Here is a 17,750-nt window from a genome sequence, read left to right as displayed (position 1 = left end):
AACTGTGTGAAAATGGACTAATATACCGATGAAGAAACTAAAGGGCAAAATTATTAAGTAGCTTACACGAAGTCACATACCTAGTGTATCAGTCAGGATTGTTCAGAGAATCAGAACAAATTAGATAGATGGATCAATAGAGAGATAATAGATAGTAATTTTACATAATCTATTTATAAATCTATATATTAGGTATACTTTATATATACATACATAGACACCTGTATTAGCCCATTCTCATGCTGCTATAAAGAACTGCCCATGTCTGGATAAGTTATTTTTAAAAAGAGGTTTAGTTGACTCACAGTTCTACAGGGCTGGGGAAGCTTCTGGAAACTTAAAATCGTGGTGGAAGGGGGAGCAAACATATCCTTCTTCACATGGAGACAAGAAGGAGAAGAATGAGAGACAAGCAAATGCGGAAGCCCCTTATAAACCATCAGCTCTCGTGAGAATTTACTCACTATCACAAGAATAAAAGCACGGGGGAAGCTGCCCCTATGATTCAATTACCTTCCACCAGGTCCCACCCACAACATCCAGGGCTTATAGGAACTAGAATTCAAGATGAGATTTGGGTGAGGACACAGCCAAACCATATCAATACCCCAAAATACGTACACAGATTTATTATTTATCAAGATATTTGTTATATATAAAGAGATTTATTTTACATATAAAATAAATATATACAGTATAAATTACATATATACCTCTCCAGTTCCAAAAACATGTTATATACTCTCTCTCACTCTCACTCTCTCTCTAGAGCTTTCTAGATCTCTCTCTATAGATATATCTATAGATCTAGAGAGAGTGTGCGTGTGAGAGAGAGAGAGAGTACATAGCATGTTTTTGGAACTGGAGAGGTAAATATCAGAAGAAACTATCAAAATAGTTGAAAGTGTTTGCTTCGTGGATCAGGAATCAAGAGAAGGAAGTTCAAACACAGGGCTGGTGTTTTTCACTATGTAGAACATATAGAACAATTTGATTTTAAACTGCATGTATGTATCACAACAATTAAAAATTAAATTAGCGTTTAAAAAAGAAAGCAAGCTTCCAGCACATGAGAATCTGGGGGACCGACCACCAGTTTACCTTCTCTAACTCTTCCTTCAAAATCTCTCTGCTCCAGTTTAACAAGCCTCTTCCACCCCGGTGTCTCTGTCTTCTCACCTAGAGAATGGGACTGCAGAGCTGCCTGGAATGCCAGCAAGTGGACCCATGTGGCAAAGTACTTTCTGATCTTTCTCTCCCTTACAGGTCATCATAGTAAATGTGTTGTGCCCTAATCAGAAGCGAAGGATACAGAAAACCAGGTATGATGTGGCCTCTGCTGGCCTCTCCAAGGACATCTCAAGCCACTCTCCCCAACCCTGATACTGGCCTGCCAAGCTCTTTCCCAGCTCAGGGCCTTGGCAGGCTCTTCCCACTGCTTTGGACATTGTCCCCATTCCCGCATCCCCTGTAGCTGGTTTTGCCTCCTGCTGCAAATTTAGTTTGCAGGTATGGCCTTCCTGCAGAGGTGTGGCCATCCCTAATCAAACTAATTAGGCCCTCATTCCATGTTCTCCTCTCCCTTCTCAAAACATAAGAGTATCACATTTTAAATGTGATACTGGTTTACTTGTTTGTTGTCTATTGTTACTCAATAGATTGTAAGTCCCATGTGGGATAGGAGCAAGTTCATTTTATTTTTAAATTTTGCGTAGCACCTGGCAAACAACAGGCCCTCAACTGAATGAATGAGAGGAGAATGGTGGAAGCTAAATGTCACAAGAGGCCACTGTGTTTACACCAAGCCCCTATATGCCTCAGTTAGTTTTGACCAGGTCTCCACTTGACTGAGTCCTCAGGCATAAAAGTCTCTAGTTTAGGCATTAACATGGAAGCATGACATCAATTATTTGCAGCGTCCTGCAGTTCATAGCAGTTAACACTTTACATACAGCATGGCTATGGTCTGATGCCTGTGTCCTCCCAAAATCCATATGTTGAAATCCTAACTCACAAGGTGGCATTAGCAGGTGGAATCTTTGTGAGGTGATTAGGTCTTGAGAGTAGAGCCCTCACGACTGGAATTAGTGCCCTTACAAAAGACCCCAGAGAGCTAGCTTGCCTCTTCGACGATGGGACACAGCAAGAAGGTGCCGTCTATGTATGAACTGGGAAGCAGGACCTCACCAGACACCAAATCTGACCAGTGCCTTGACCTTGGACTTCCCAGCCTCCTGAACTGTGAGAAGTAAATGCCTGTGGTTTATAAGTCACCCAGCCTATGATATTTTGTCATAGCAGGGCCCATGTGAACCAAAACAAGTACTCACTCTAGGCCAGATCCCGTTCCAAGCAATTTACACACAGAAACTCACTGGATTCTCATCACAGCTCTACTAAGTGGGTGGAGTCTTTAATCCCCATTTTACAGATGAGAAAACTGAGACAACAGAGAGCCTAAGCAAATTTCCCAATCCACGCAGTTGGTATGTCAGGATGCGGACCCAGGGACTGGCTCCAGAGTCTACAGTCAACCATTGCACGACGTCCACGAGAACAACAAAGTCAGGTACGAAACATGATGTAGCTTGCCTTGTGAAACACACTCACTGCCATTACAAGCCCTCACTGTGTGCTAGACACACTCCTGGGCATTTTTCGTATTTGTCTCCTTAGTCCTTTAACACTGCCATCAGATCAAACGATCATTCCCGCTTACAGCTGCCAAAATCCCCAGGGTCTCTTGGCAGGTGAGTTGAGAGCTGCCATTTGAACCCAGGATTCCCTGCCTTGAAAGCCCATATGCATTTTCTGCTGCTTCTTGTGCTTTTGTGCCGGAAGAAGAGGTGTTGGAGGGTTGAGCAGAGCGAAAGAAAGAGAAAAATCAGCCAGTGTCTCCACTAAACATTTCTAATGGCAGGGAGTTAGGTAATGGAGTACATCCCACACATAATGACAGTCACTCCAGCTTGGAAGGAGAAAGCCATTATACCTCCTTCTAAGAAGAGACGTCAGCATAATTGAAATGACAATTCTTGTAATCCTCAGATAATAAAGATTATTTTGAAAAGAAAATCTTTTTCCGTTTTTCTTTTCTTTTCTTTTTCTTTTTTTATTTACCTACTTGCAAAGACATTTTTCTTTTCAAAGGAAGGTCATTGAGGTCTCCCTCGACGGAAGCCCCACGTTCTTTCTGAGTGGGTAAGTCCACCTTGATCGTCCATGCTCTGACGCTGGGCGGCTTTGATTCCGAGTGTTGCAGGGGTGTGGCTAGAGGGTGGATAGAGGATTCGGAGCCACGGCAAGTTTTCCAGGAACGAGAGACGAGGTGACCTACCGGGTCTCTCTCCATCAGCCTCAGAGCCCACGGGCAGTGGTGGAGGAGAAGGAAATTCATCTCCGGAAACTGCTCTCCCGGAGGCCACCTGAAGTCGAAGACAGAAGTGAGATTCAGAAGCCGCTCCAGGGTCACACTGTCTGTCTCTGGATCTTAGGGAAGGAGCTGCCCCTCGCAGTCTCACCTGCGAATCCACTCTATCTCCTCTATCTTCTGTCAGCTGTGTGGCTTGTACTCACCTTCCTGAAATTTCTTTCCCCTTCCCCTGACTAAAATTTTCTGCTTCTATCAATATCCGGGAACTTGAGTGAAGGGGTCATATATTTTTATCTTCTGTTACCAGTAGAATTGTGCCCCCACCAAAAAGACATTAAAATCCTAACTCCCAGCGCCTGCGAATGTGACTACATTTGTAAATAAGGTCCTTGCAGATATAAGTAGTTATGATGCAGTCCTACTGGACTAGGCTAGGAGCTAATCCAATAAGACTGCTGTCAGAATAAAAGGGGATATCTGAACACAGTCGGGCACACAGGGAACACACCCTGTGAAGAGCAGAGTTCTGCAGCCACAAGCCAAGGAGCTACCAGAAGCTCAGAGGGAGGCCTGGAACGGAGCCTCCCCAATGCCTTCAGAAGGAGCACAGCCTTGCCCACACACTGACTCATGCGTCCAGACTGCAGCCCTGGGAGGCAAGAAACCTGCTATTTAAGCTGCTGTTTTGCAGACCTGTGTTATGGCAGGCCTGGGAAACTAATACAATGGGTCATGTTATTTGTCTCAATTTCACAGATGGATAAGTTGAGGCTCCAACAAAGGGAGCCACCCAAGATCTCATGGCAGGTAAGAGAGAGTGGGACTGAACTCAGCTCAAGCTGACCCAGGGTCCCAGGGACCGAGGCTGTGGGAATCTGGTTTCTGGCTAGGACTTCGCAAAGGGCCTCAGGAGCACAGCTCGGAGACTCCCTGCAGCTGAGCCCCTCTGGGGGAGAAGAGGCCGTGGAGCTGCTGGCCTCTCTGATGGGTGGGAAATAAGCCTCAGGGCCAGCCTCACGCTTCCCGTGATCTTGTGCTCTTCACCTGCCTTGCTCAGGAAAGCTAGGGCCCATCTTTTAATTCCTGCTGTTAGACTAGTCCCCGTTAGAAACATGAACCCAAATGCGGGACTTTCTAATCTTTGCGGGACACTTCAGGGTCTGCTAAGAACCAGGCCCTCTCTGCAGTCACACACAGCAGCAACGAGAGCAAGACCTGGGGGTGGGTTTTCTTCCAACCTGGGGGCGGGTTTTCTTCCACGTGGTTGAAAACAGTTCCATCCCAGTGGCTGGGGCAGCCAGGGCTAGACGGAACTAGAGGACCTCTCTCCGAGACACAGACGAAGGGCTGGGGGAACCCGTTTCAAGGACCGTAAAGTCCTATCCAGGCGCTGGTGCCTGCCTTGGCTTTAAAACAGCCTCCTCCTTGTCACCTGTGCATCTTACTTGCACAAACGGCACCATGGACCCAACGTGTCCCCACCCCTCGCACACCTGCCCTGCACACTCCCCCCACATCTCTACACCATCCTGAAGAGATGTCATCTTGTCCTCTCATGGTTCCTAACTGAGCCAAGTCACAATGGCGTTCAGAAGGCAGTTCCGGCCTCATAAGGAGAAAGGAGACACTTGGTGGGGTAGAATGAGCACAGGGCAAGCAGCCCAGAAAGCCACATTCCCATCCTGTCCCCACCTGCCACGATTTAGCTCTGTGCACCTTGCCTCCACCCCACCTCTTCTTCTGACCAACATCTAAACCTCCTTCAAGATTTAGCTCAAGCCTTGCCCTTGCAAAACCTTCCAGGCCTCGCCACCATGCACAGCCTGGGCAGGCTGCCCACAGGCCCCACGTGCCCTTGGCACACTTACCCCCTGTATTATCAGTGTCTTGGTGCTGTTTGCCAACCTGACTGTGGGCTGCTGAGTTGGGGGGGCACTGCAAATTGCCAGTCTATGCCGATGTATTAGAAGTGACCCAAGGGGCAGTCCACGAGCTGGCAGAGGACTTTGCCTGCATGGTGGCCTGAACTCCATCCCTCATTATTCGGTACTTGGGTAGGGCTGGGCAGTACCTGGGAGAGTCACATTATAATTGAGAGCACTGGCCATAGGGCAGGCTGCCTGGGCTCAAACTGTGGCTCTGCTACTTAGTCGTTGTACAGAATCTTGAGTATGCTGCTTAAAAGCCCTGTGCCTCAGCTTCCTCGTCCATAAAATGGGAAGACTACAAGTGACTCTTACAGAAATTATGTGGGTCAAATCCACATAAAGCACTTGGAAAAAGGTCAGGCACACAGTGAGTGCTCAGTAAATGGCAACTTTTCTTCTCATTGTTGACCCATCTCTCTTTCCAACATCTGGTACATAAGTCAAAGGCAAATGATCTTACCACAGCAGAAGAGTCCCCTTGTTTATAAAACAAGGGGATTAAATGAACCGATCATCAACCTCTCTTCCATTCTGTTTTCTGATTCGGAGGTGCATTTCAGACTGCCATGCAAAGTCCTCCTCCAGTCCCCAGGATTGTCCCCTTCCAGCACCAAACCAACACACCAGCATGCAGAGGCAGGGAGGCCACAGTGCAGGAAGGGACAACTCCTGCCAGCAGACAAGCAGAAGCATTTGTGCTGAGGTTTACAACGGTTCGTAGAAGCCTTGCAGGCTGGTCTGTTTCACGACATCCAGGTAGGCATTTTGTTTATGCCCAGAAACCTGAATGGTGACAATTAGTTTCCAGCTCTGTAACACTGTCCCCTTCAACCAGTCAGGTCCCACCCTCCCTGCTCATTAGGGTGAAACTCTTGTTAGTGGCTTTGCAAGTTGGGGGATGGGAAATCATCAGAAGCGGGTGGGTGAGCTCCTGCAAGTGTAGACGTCTCACTTCCTCCCAAGGCAGCCCACGGCCCCCTCCTCTCCACCTCCCTCATGCCAAGCTTACCTCCTCTCCCTGGGCAGGTGGGGCAAATGCTTATCATCTGCCTAATTGTGGAACATGATAATATGCTAGATTTCAAAATAATTAGGCTGATGGTAATGAGGGTTTGATGGTTTCTGCGCAATTAGACGGATGGACACAAACACTTTGTTTTTAACCTGTGCTGGGGCTAATGACCTCAAGTGGGAATATGGCAGTGCTGCATTTTAAAAGGAGGAAAAAAATACCCTGGGAACCTCAAAGAAAATAAATCACAGGGCGGGCTCCTTCCCACAGGTTCGTTGCTCTGGATACCTGACCAGATGTTCCCCAGACATCCATAATGAGGGATTTCAGGCCAAGGGGGACGTGGCGTCAGAGGAGCTAGCTCGCTCTGGGTTTGAATCCTTTCTGCTGCACCTTTTGCTCTGCAACATGGTGCAAGCCACTTATCCTTGCAGAGTTTCAGGTTTTCATCCATAAAATGGGGATGATAACATCTACTGTGCAGGGCTCTTGTGAGTTCCTGGCACCCAGTAAATGTGTGATAAAGATTTGGTGGAGGCCAGGCGCAGTGGCTCACGCCTGTAATCGCAGCACCTTGGGGGGCAGATCATGAGGTTGAGAGTTCGAGACCAGCCTGGCCAACATGGTGAAACCCTGTCTCTACTAAAGATACAAAAAATTAGCTAAGCATTGTGGCACACACCTATAATCCCAGCTACTGGGGAAGCTGAGGCAGGAGAATCACTTGAACCCGGGAGGTGGAGGTTGCAGTGAGCTGAGATTGTGCCATTGCATTCCAGTCTGGGCGACAGGACAAGACTCTGTCTCAAAAAAAAAAAAAAAAAAAAAAAAAAAAAAAAAAAAAACTGGAATAGGAGGAACAGGGCAAGCTCAGAGCAAAAGAATCAAGAGGCCAGAGCATGGCAGAGCCAGATACGGGCAGTGAGAACTTTTCAACGGCCAAGTAGAATTGGCATCATCAAAGGTTCAGGTAACATTGGCTGTTTAGAAATTCCCTTTAAAAAAAAAAAAAGGAGGAAAAAAAAAAACAAAAAAACCAGAAACAACCAGTTTAATTGAGGCTTAGATTGGAGTCACAGTTCCACCATTACAGAACCATGGGGCTTGAGAAAACTGCCTTCCTCTCTGCGAGCCTCAGCTGCCCTGTGCATTCAGCTGAAGCCTATATCCATCTCACCTGTCAATGCATGGGGACCAAGGTCTGCAAGGTCAGACTAGGGGGTAAGGCCCTAGAAACCCCACAAATGCGTCAGAGCCATCAGACAACATGGCAGTTATGAGTGGGTACCCATGGATTGTTATCTCAAGGCAGGTGACAGAGCAGGTTGGGAGAAAATGACCTCAGGGCATGGGCAGGTGGACGGTATTTAGTAGGGGGAGTTATTCACCCAACACACATCTTCTGGGTTGTTGGTCTATTCAGGACCCAGCGTTCGTGCTTGAAAGAAAGAAATAACGTTCAGCTCCTGCCAGGTGAGTTGTCACAGCACAAAGTGTCAGGCCATTTCAGTGAAGTTTGGAGGGGGCATAAAGGACAGAATGACGAACTCTGCCTGGACAAGCCAGGGAAGGCTTCCTAGAAAGACTCAGCCTAGGCCTTGAAGGATGGATTGATGTGGCCTTGCACCAAGCTCGGGGAGTCAAGATTAAAATTCCAACATACCGTGTATGTGAGTGACCCAGGGAAATACGTTTCTCCTTAATTCCTGGAGAGAAAACTAAAAACTTTCTTGACAACTGCAATTGAGGCAGTTTTGTCTGCCTCACAATTTTGTATGGCTAGGCTGCGCCGGCAACCTCTACCAAGTTGTCTACCTGTCCTCACCCTCCTTCACTGCCACTCTGTCACCAGGCTAAGTCTGGTCGGGAGTCACCAACACCAAGAGGGAAGGCACAGCACCCGAGGAGTGTGGTTGGTCAGCACCAGGGACAGAGACACGGCCGTCGCATGCGTCAGTCACCCAGCATGCCGCTCGTATCTAGACCCCCACTGGGGCTTTTATGACCTGTCCTCCGAATCCATATTCAGGGCCACTTTCTCCTCTTATGACATTTTGTGGCACTATTAGCAAACCAGGTGCCAAATTTTGCTGGATTCAATTCAATGTTTCAGCACTGCACTTGGAGACTTTTTCCAGGTGCCATTTTCCTCCAAACTGACAGGAGCCCCACAGATGCCAGGTATTGTGACACCCTCTGTGAGTGTGGGAGTAGGAGGCTGGAGCCCACTGGGCTCTGATCCTGGGGCCAGAGAGAGAAGAAGGGCAGATGTTTAATTGAAGGCAAGGTTCTCAGGACTCCCATGGGCCTCACCTGAGTCCCAGGCTGATGCTTCCTGCAATCCCCCCTTATAGGAGAGAAGCCCACGGGGCCTTGCTCTGATTGGCTCTGACTCCTCTCTGGCCCTGGGGAGCTACCCCGCTCCCCTAGGAAGCTAGTCCAAATAGCAGAAAGAAGGAGGATCTGCTCACATTTCAGTTAATGGCAGTGAGGGGAATCCTGGTGATGAAGAAAAGTGTCCATCAGTCCAGTCCAGTCCAGTCCCCCAGTCCAAAAGTCAGAGCCTGTGGTGCTCAGCCTGTTGGTGCCACTTTCCTGGTTAGCCACTGTCACTCCATGAGCCACACCAAACAAAGACTTAGGCACTGGGCTTGTGACACCTGCCTGTCTCACAGGATGGTTGGGCAGATCATGGAACCTTACTGGCCCTCCACCCACACTTCTTCATCCCTGTATGCCCTGCTGGACAGAGCAGCCTCATGACATTCCTGAAGTGTCCACTCATTTTAAACTTGGGGCACTTGGCTTTGCTGTCAGTAATTACTCAGTGCATGTTAGCCACTCGTATTGTCATTAGGGCACCTGCTATGCACCAGGCGCTGTGCTAAACATTGGAACTTTAATGGTGGACATGGGAATCCCACTGTCAGCCATCAAATGCCTATATTTTATGATAAGTATTTGCTGACCCATGGTTTCACCCAATAGACAATGGCTTCTCAATGTGCCAGCACCACGGTGCAGCACCACAGCTCACCCACAGGAGGCGCTCCATCTTAGCCAAGCGAATAAAGACAATGGAAAATATTGTGAAAATACTGTAAAGTGCCAAAAGAATGTGAATTGTTATTAACAGGAGAAATACAAAATGTCCTAGCCATTCTGCCACAGATAGGAAAATCAGAAGAAACAGCAGAAAGATGGAAGATCCACTTATGTTTCAGTGAATAGAGTGGTGCCCAACCTTTTTGGTTCCAGGGAACAGTTTCATGCAAGACAATTTTTCCATGGACCAGTGAGGTGATGGGGGAGGGGATGGTTTCAGGATGAAACTATTCCACCTCAAATTATCAGGCATTAGTTAGATTCTTATAAGGAGCACGCAACCTAGATCCCTCACATGCACTGTTCACAATAGGGTTTGTGCTCCTAGGAAATTTTTTTTTTTTTTTTTTTTTTTTTTTTTTTTTGAGATCGAATCTCGCACTGTCACTCAGGCTGGAGTGCAATGGTGCGATCTTGGCTCACTGGAACCTCTGCCTCCCAGGTTCAAGCGATTCTCCTGCCTCAGCCTCTCCAGTAGCTGGGATTATAGGCACCTGCCACCACACCTGGCTAATTTTTTGTGTTTTTAGTAGGGACAGGGTTTCACTATGTTGGCCAGGCTGGTCTCAAATCCCTGACCTTGTGATCTGCCTGCCCCAGCCTTGCAAAGTGCTGGGGGTACAGGCATGAGCCACCGCACCTGGCCAGCTCCTATGAGAATCTTCTGCCGCCGCTGATCTGACAGGAGGCGAAGCTCAGGCGTTAATACCCTGCCGCTCACTTCCTGCTGTGCAGCCCGGTTCTTAACAGGGCATCCACCAGTACCAGTCCATGGCCCAGGGGTTGAGGACCCCCCGAGTTAATGGAAGCCAGGGGAATCCTGGTAATGATGAAAAGTGTAATCCAATAAGATTGTAAGGGTTGTGGGAGCTCAGAGAAGGAAGAGGTCCTCTTTTAGCTGAGCTGGTCAGAGCCTCTTATGGTAGAGGGGGTATTTCAGCTGGGACATGGAGAGATGGGCCAGAGAGGTAGTGGCACTGGCAGGTCTGAAGGAATGGATGAGAGGCAAGGACTGGCTGGGTTTGACCAGATCAGATCTTCAACACATTGGCTGAATTTCTAACATTGGCTGTTTAGAAATTCCCTTTAAAAAAAAAAAAAAAAAAAGGAAAAAAAAACCCCAGAAACAACCACTTTAATTGAGGCTTAGATTAGAGTCACAGTTCCACCATTACAGAACCTGCTGTCCCCATGGTACTGACAAGGCCACTGAGGCTCAGAAGACCCATAACAGCCCAGGAAGTGGGTACAGGACCCACACCCTGTCCATCTGAGCCCAAAGCCTCCGCCCTTAACCCTTTTCCCAGGCCCTTCTGGAATCAGGAGTTACAAAGAAACACAGGAATCTCTCTTTAACCAGTTCCCGAACAAGATTCAGGTGCAGAAGCAGAGCTCTGGGTGGACCCACACGTTCCAAATGGGGAGGGAGGATGAGGTTATAGGCAAAGGACAGACCACAGTGGCCCTTGGATGATGAACTTTAATCTGAAGGGAGCCACAGAAGGCTTTAGAGTGGAAAAGTGGCACCATCATTGCCGTGAAGGTAAGATGAAAGATAGATTGGAGAAGGAGAGAAACTGGAGGCAAGAAGCCCTCCTGGGAAACTGTTGGAATTATCCGATCATCGAGTAATGACAGCCTAAACCAGGGCAGAGGTAGCAGTGATAGAAAGAGGGGGATGGAACTGAAAAATATGATGGAATGGAATTGGCAGGACTCACAACTGATTGGATGTGGGGGAATGAAGCCAGTCAAAGATGACTTATTCAAGATGCCGTTGGTGTTTTTAATATAAAATATAAATATGAACACACACGATCATATATTCTTTAATACTTATCTGATTTGAAGAAATAGGCCCCTATCTCTCAGCTCCCAAAGACTTAGGATGACTCAAGACAATATTAATAATGATGTATTTTATAGTACATGAACTTTGCCATCTGTGGTAGAAGCATCAAAAAGTCAATATGAGTAAATTGACAAGCTTGTCAATGAATGAAATTAATTTTCTTTTTCTGCTGCATCGCTAAACATAATTTCAGAATGTCATGGTAATATTCACTGTCCATTATCATGGCTGTGCGACAGAGACAGTCAAGTTAAAATATGCAAAGAAATGGCTTTATCATAGCATCTAATGCACAAGAAGCACACGCACCCACTGAAACAGGCATTTGCTCCAGGGAGTACACAGACCCTAATTTCTTGTCTCAGAATTTGTCAGATTTGCAGCTGAGAGACCTCTGCCCTTTGAACGTGAGAAAATGGATTTTAACATGTTGCCCAGTTTTAACCTACACCCAAACGTTCTCTAGTAGAACAGATGGTCAGGCCTAGCGTGAGACCTTAGGGATCAGAAAGTCTAGCCTCCTAGTTTGAAAAACAGGGAGAAAGAGGCTTACAGAGGATGCCACACAGCAGAGCTGGGATTTGAACCCAGGCTTCCCAATTCTGGAATCTGGTCAGCATCAGCAGGCCCTTCTGCTGAGGAGGAGATGGGAGAAGGGCTGCCTAGAGGGTGTGGCCACTGGCTATGGAAAGAAAGCAGAGATCAGCTTGAGTAGCCCGGAAGAACATGTGGGCAAGAATGCCAGCTCATTGGTGCAGTCAACCAGTCATTGAGCAGGTGCTAGGGACAAACAGTGCTTTAAGCTTTGGGGGCTCAGCAGAGAACCAAACACACAGAGCCTCTGCCCTCACAGAGTTTACAGTCCAGTGGGGGGAGACCAAAGTGTGTAGTGAATAAGTAAATAATCAAGGAAAATGTGGATTGTGATGAATGCTCTGAAGGAAACGAACAGGGTGACGAGGGAGAAGGGAGCTGGGAGGTGGCCTAGTGTGGATGAAAGGGACTTCCCTGAGGAAGGGACTCCCGGTGTCTGATCCTCTGAGCCACTCTTTGCAAACAAACAGAAAAGGAACAGGGGCCATTTCAGCTCCTTGCTGTGTCCCCTTTGCAGAGTGTGAGCTTGTTTAGACCTCTCAGCAGCCCAACGGGGTACGTCCTGCTGTTCCCATGGTACTGACAAGGCCACTGAGGCTCAGAAGACCCATAACAGCCCAGGAAGTGGGTACAGGACCCACACCCCGTCCGTCTGAGCCCAAAGCCTCCGCCCTTAACCCTGCGTCACAGGCAGTTTTGTTCAGTTCAGCACCTCTCGTTTGGGTTCTGCTTCTCTCTCTACTTGGAACTTTCCGAAGGCAGGCCTCCTAAAACCTGTCACAGCTATGAGGCAAGGGTTGATGGATTCCCTCAGGAGCCCACATTGCATCGGAATCAATGTGGGCTGCAGAGCCTGGCAAAAGCCACCATGGTGGCCTTGCGATGTCATGAAAAGAAGGCTGAAGGTCAAGGCTTCAGTAAACCAGCGGCCCCTGCTGGGCCTCACTTCCATCATCTCTAAAATGAGAATAAAAACACTTACCCTGCCTACACCGCAGGCTCTTGGGACAATGGAACGAATGGGAAAACGAATGAAAAACGTCAGTTTACACATCGCCTTCGCCGCAGCACACTCTTGGGGGGCCAGTGTGTATCAACACCTGCACATATACCAAGAACTTTACTGCATCAGTGTCCTTATTCTGAAGATGGCCACATGGAGACTCGGAACAGTTAATTGATTCTTCAGTGCTACGGGGAAAGCTAGAAATCGGGTCTTTCTGAAGTTAAAGCCCATGCTCCACCACCCAAGGAGAAATATCTTCATCCTTGGCCAAGGCAAACACGCTCCATGCCGCCTCTCTGCTGTAGCCGCTCACGGGGAATGGAGTCACAGAGCCTTCCCATGGGGGCTTCCTCGGGGTGCCCGAGCAGAACAAAGAGCGGCAGTCGCTGAAGAGTGGACGCTTTAGGTGAGGCACTTTATTCCAAAACTGGAATCCCGCAGCTTCACACGCTCACACAGAGAGTTCATTCCCCGGTTCTGGGCCACACCTAAATGGCTTTTCCTTTCCTTGCCGACAGAGGAAATTGCTTCGTGAAAGCCACTGGCCTTTTTTATTTTCTCTCAATGGTTGGAAGGGTTTTTTGCCTTCCAGTTGACAACGTGGATGACAAAGATGGATTTTCTGAGCAAATATTTGTGTTGTTTGTGACCGTGTTTGTGAGGCACAGAGCAGGCAGCTGGATAATGGAGCCCCTTTGGGAGAGGAGCTGAGGACCAAGTTTTTTTGCAGCTTGGTCCTTTTGGGCCATGCCACTAATTGGAACTTACTGTCCCATTAATGAGTTTTCTCTCCGGAGATTCGTGTGACCATTTCGACTCTAAAGTCCCTGCCTAATGGACTATTGAACAACAGAGAGCGCACACGCTTCATCTCAGAGGCTCCCTGTTCAACATACAGCAGTCCCCAATTAACCCCGGGCTTAAAAACCAGAGTGGCAAAGTGACTCCCAGGCCAGCCCCTGGAAAAAGGCCTAAATTGGTATGATGTAATTGCTCTCCCACCCTGAAGAAGGCCAGTGTGGCCACCATCTGAGCAGTGGATGCTGAGCCCCTCAGTGGCCAAGAATCAATTTTTATCCTCAACATGCCACACTTGCATTTCTACTCATTAGAAGCCTGATGATGACCCCAGTGAGTGAGGCCCACAGGACCAGAGACTTCAAGCAGCTGCCTGGAAAATGGGTCTATGATAAAAGTGGGGTCAGCCAGAAAGGTCAGTCCCCAAGATGCCCAAGGGAGAGGCAGACAAACATGCTCTTCCCAACTGGAATGGGACAAGGATTTCTTCTTCTCCAGAACCTCCTTGTATCACCTTGACTATAGCCTGCTGAGATTTGCAACACCTCCTATTCTACGTAAAATGTAAATCTGATTGCCAATGGCCCCTCCTTGCTCACAACCCTTCAATGGCTCCCTATTACCCTCTGAGTAAAATCCAAGCTTCTTAGGGTGTAATACAAGACCTCAATCTGCATCTCCAGTCTTACCTTCCTCCCCCATGTGCCTCCTCAGACTTGATCCCTAGAAATACCCAGTTGCTATGGGTTAGGGTTAGGATCCATGTGCCTTTGTTGTTTTGCACCCTGAGCCCTACTGCAGCTGCACCCCCTTCCCAAAAGTCCTTCTGCTCACTCCTTTCTGTCCTCCAGACCTCACTGCAGATTTATTCCCTTGAAGAAAACTCGGGTTGGGACCTCCACGCACCCCCATGGCTCTTATTGAAGTTCCCTCACTCTGTTCCCATAACAGCCTATGATGACCACAAACACAGCATTCATTGCAGAGACCTGAAATTATTTGTTTGGGTGTCTTTCCCGGCTAGACCAGGGTTTTCCAACCTTGGTACTACCGATGTTTGGGGTCTGTTAGTTGTTTGTTGTGAAGAGACTTTCTGTGCATTGTAACAACTAAACATTTCTCCAGACATTGCCAGCAGAATGGCCCCCAGTTAAGCACGTCTGGGGCAGACCATAAGCTCCTGAGGATACACAGAGCAAGAGCCCATGGAGGTCAGAGATTCCTGAGAATGATCCCCACTGCCCTCCTCCCCAGCTGAGGTGTCCAGGAGCAAGGTGCCTCCCCTCCCTGAACCTCAGTTTCCTCACCCATCGAATGGGGATAATGACGTGTGGCTTAGGGCTGCTGAGAGTAGCAGCCACGGGTAATGCTGACAGTCAATAGGCATTGCTCTATCATGCAACTGCACGTCTTACTTTTTTTTTTTTTTTTTGCTTTTGAGACAGAGTCTTGCTCTGTTACCCAGGCTGGAGTGTAGTGGCATGATCTTGGCTCACTGCAACCTCCACCTCCTGGGTTCAAGTAATTCTCTTGCCTCAGCCTCCCCAGTAGCTAGGATTACAGATGTGCACCACCATGCCCAGCTAATTTTTGTATTTTTAGTAGAGACAGGGTTTTGCCATGTTGGCCAGTCTGGTCTCGAATTCTGACCTCAAGTAATCCGCCTGCCTCAGCCACCCAAAGTGCTGGGATTACAGATGTCTTACTTTAAATACGCAGGAAACAGTGCTAGATTCAGATTCACCTGACCCTTGTTGAGCCCTGCCATGTCCCAGACTTTCATGAGTGTCATCCCATTCAGTGCTCACCATGATTACTGTCAACATTTACAGGTAAGGAAACTGATGCCCCGGCATCAGCTGACTCACCCGAGACCTAAGTCGTCACCTGTTGAAGCTCAGGTTGGAACCCCATCTTCCAGATCCTAGACTGCTGGGGTCTCTTTCCTTTCCAGAACCTGGCAGATGCCCTCCCTCTTATGCCCAGCTCTCATCCCAGCTTGTCTGGTGGCTCCTGTCCATCCTCAGGCGATGTCTTCATGCCAGTTCCTGCAGGAGTCTGTGCTCATGGCACCTGCATTTCTCATGATCCTGTCCCCCATCCCTAGTAAGCCATAACCTCCAGGAGGGCTGAGATAGAGATGAGTTTTGCCAGTTTGTCCAGAGCATGGCGCAGCACTGACACAAACCATGTATTGAAGGCATGAATGAGTGAGGAATGAATAAAGAAAGGTAAGCTAACGGGACTGAACTCTAACCAGGACCATGGCACTCAGCATGCCAGAGAGAGTTTCCTCGGCTCTCAGAAGGTCTTTTCTATGCAGGTGATTCCAACCTCTTCCAGAGACACTGCCTCCTTACAGAAGCCCAACACACAACATTAAACAGGGATGATTATATAGCAGTGACACTCAAAGCTGCATTTTTGTAGAAGGTGGCTCAAGCTCAGTGATGCATGGTCAAGCAGAGGCTGAGGCAAAGCTGTCATAGCCTAGCGGTCAGTGGATGTGGAGGGACTTCACCTGAATGTTTGGGCCCCTGACTTCGTCAAGTTCCTCCACTTCCCTGTGCACTCTGAACACCAGCTCTCCTACTGTTCCAGCGTCCCCCAGACAATGCTGAGCCCTGACCGCTGCTTTCAAACCACTTGTCTGCTCCTCCCTGTGGTTTCAGCCTCTGCCTAGATGTGGTGTTCTGGGAAGGCCATCCTTCCCTCTCGCTTGGACAAGCCCCCATCGTGCCTGCATTTCCCCAACACCCTTCTCCAGCTGCATCTCTGTCAAAAACCATCAAACCTATCTGGGCGCACCCACCACCCAGGCTGTGGTGCACTCCCGTTATCCCAACACTTTGGGAGGCTGAAGCGGGTGGATCACCTGAGGTCAGGAGTTCTCGATCAGCCTGACTAACATGGTGAAACCCCGTCTCTACTAAGTACAAAAACATTAGCCAGGCATGGTGGCGCATGCTTGCAATCCGAGCTACTTAGGAGGCTGAGACAGGAGAATCGCTTGTACCTGGGAGGCAGAGGTTGCAGTGAGCTGAGATCGCGCCATTGCACTCCAGCCTGGGCAACAAGAGAGAAACTCCGTCTCAAAAGACAAACAAACAAACAAACAAACACCCGTCAATGCTTAGCTCTTCCGCTGCAGCACCCCTAGTGCCTGGCACGTCACAGGTGCTCAGTAAACTCGTCCAAGATGGAGGAATGAATGCATTTTGCACAGGTACTCACGTCTGGGATGTGGTGGCCTGGTTCCCCTGAACGCTGAGTCTCTGTAAGTCCCCTGCTTATTCCATAATCACCAGGCAACTCCGTGATGAGGACTCCACATCTCTCATGAGGCCCACCCATAGGAGAGAACATCTCGGTCATAACTCAGGAATTCTGAATGACACACTGTTTATAATTCTCACTGGAATTGAGCACATTGATTCTGGCTTCATTAAAATAAAACCAAGTACCATGGTGACTCCTTGCAAGGAATTGCCCACACATTTGCCCACTACCACCCTCTCTCCCAGGACAAATATTGAAATGGTCCCCCCTTTGTCTCCTCCCACCTCCCAAAAAAGAAGGGGGGTGGAGAGAAGAGAGGAAGAATCGACAGTAATCTTGCATCTGTCTCATCTCTTTGTAAAAGGAAAGCAGTATTTACTGAAAAATATTGTACAAAAGAATCTCTCCCCACAAGAAAAAAGATGTAATCATCTATTTAGTAAAAAAAAAAAAAAAAAAAAAAATGCAGTTTCTTAAAAACACAGCCGTACTCTGCATATGGTCTGTTTAAATGCATTTTATTAAGAGTTATACTACTTAATGATGGCTTAAAGAATTGCTACATAAACAATACCATTTTAGCATAAGAGGGTTTGAATATTTCTAATTCAAGCCAGTAAAAACTCACTCTTCAGTGGTTTATGAAACTTGAATACGTTGATGTGGCAGCACTCAATTAATGTCAGGCCGTATGGATTTCAATCTGGCTTGAAATATATTTAAACAAATGAAGTAGATACAAATGTTGGCTCTTTGGCCAGCCAGGGCTAAAAAATCCATTTTCTAGCCCATTTATAATAAGA

The 17,750-nt window shown here is 48.0% G+C and overlaps 1 protein-coding gene across 1 annotated transcript; it reads right to left on the bottom strand.

Moving 5' to 3' along the window:
• Positions 1–1,042: 1,042 nt before the first annotated feature.
• Positions 1,043–4,917, bottom strand: LOC112628421. Its single transcript, XM_025391148.1, has 4 exons — positions 4,819–4,917; positions 3,338–3,425; positions 3,121–3,270; positions 1,043–1,179 (listed from the first exon to the last, which is right to left on the bottom strand). The coding sequence occupies exons 1-4, from the start codon at positions 4,915–4,917 to the stop codon at positions 1,043–1,045; spliced, it is 474 nt and encodes a 157-aa protein (XP_025246933.1).
• Between the last annotated feature and the right edge of the window lie 12,833 nt (positions 4,918–17,750).

The sequence above is a fragment of the Theropithecus gelada genome, chromosome 7b, assembly GCF_003255815.1.
Source record: "Theropithecus gelada isolate Dixy chromosome 7b, Tgel_1.0, whole genome shotgun sequence".
Lineage (NCBI taxonomy): Eukaryota > Metazoa > Chordata > Mammalia > Primates > Cercopithecidae > Theropithecus > Theropithecus gelada.
The sequence above is the reverse complement of the archived record's forward strand: the minus strand, read 5'-3'. Positions and strand labels throughout refer to the sequence as shown.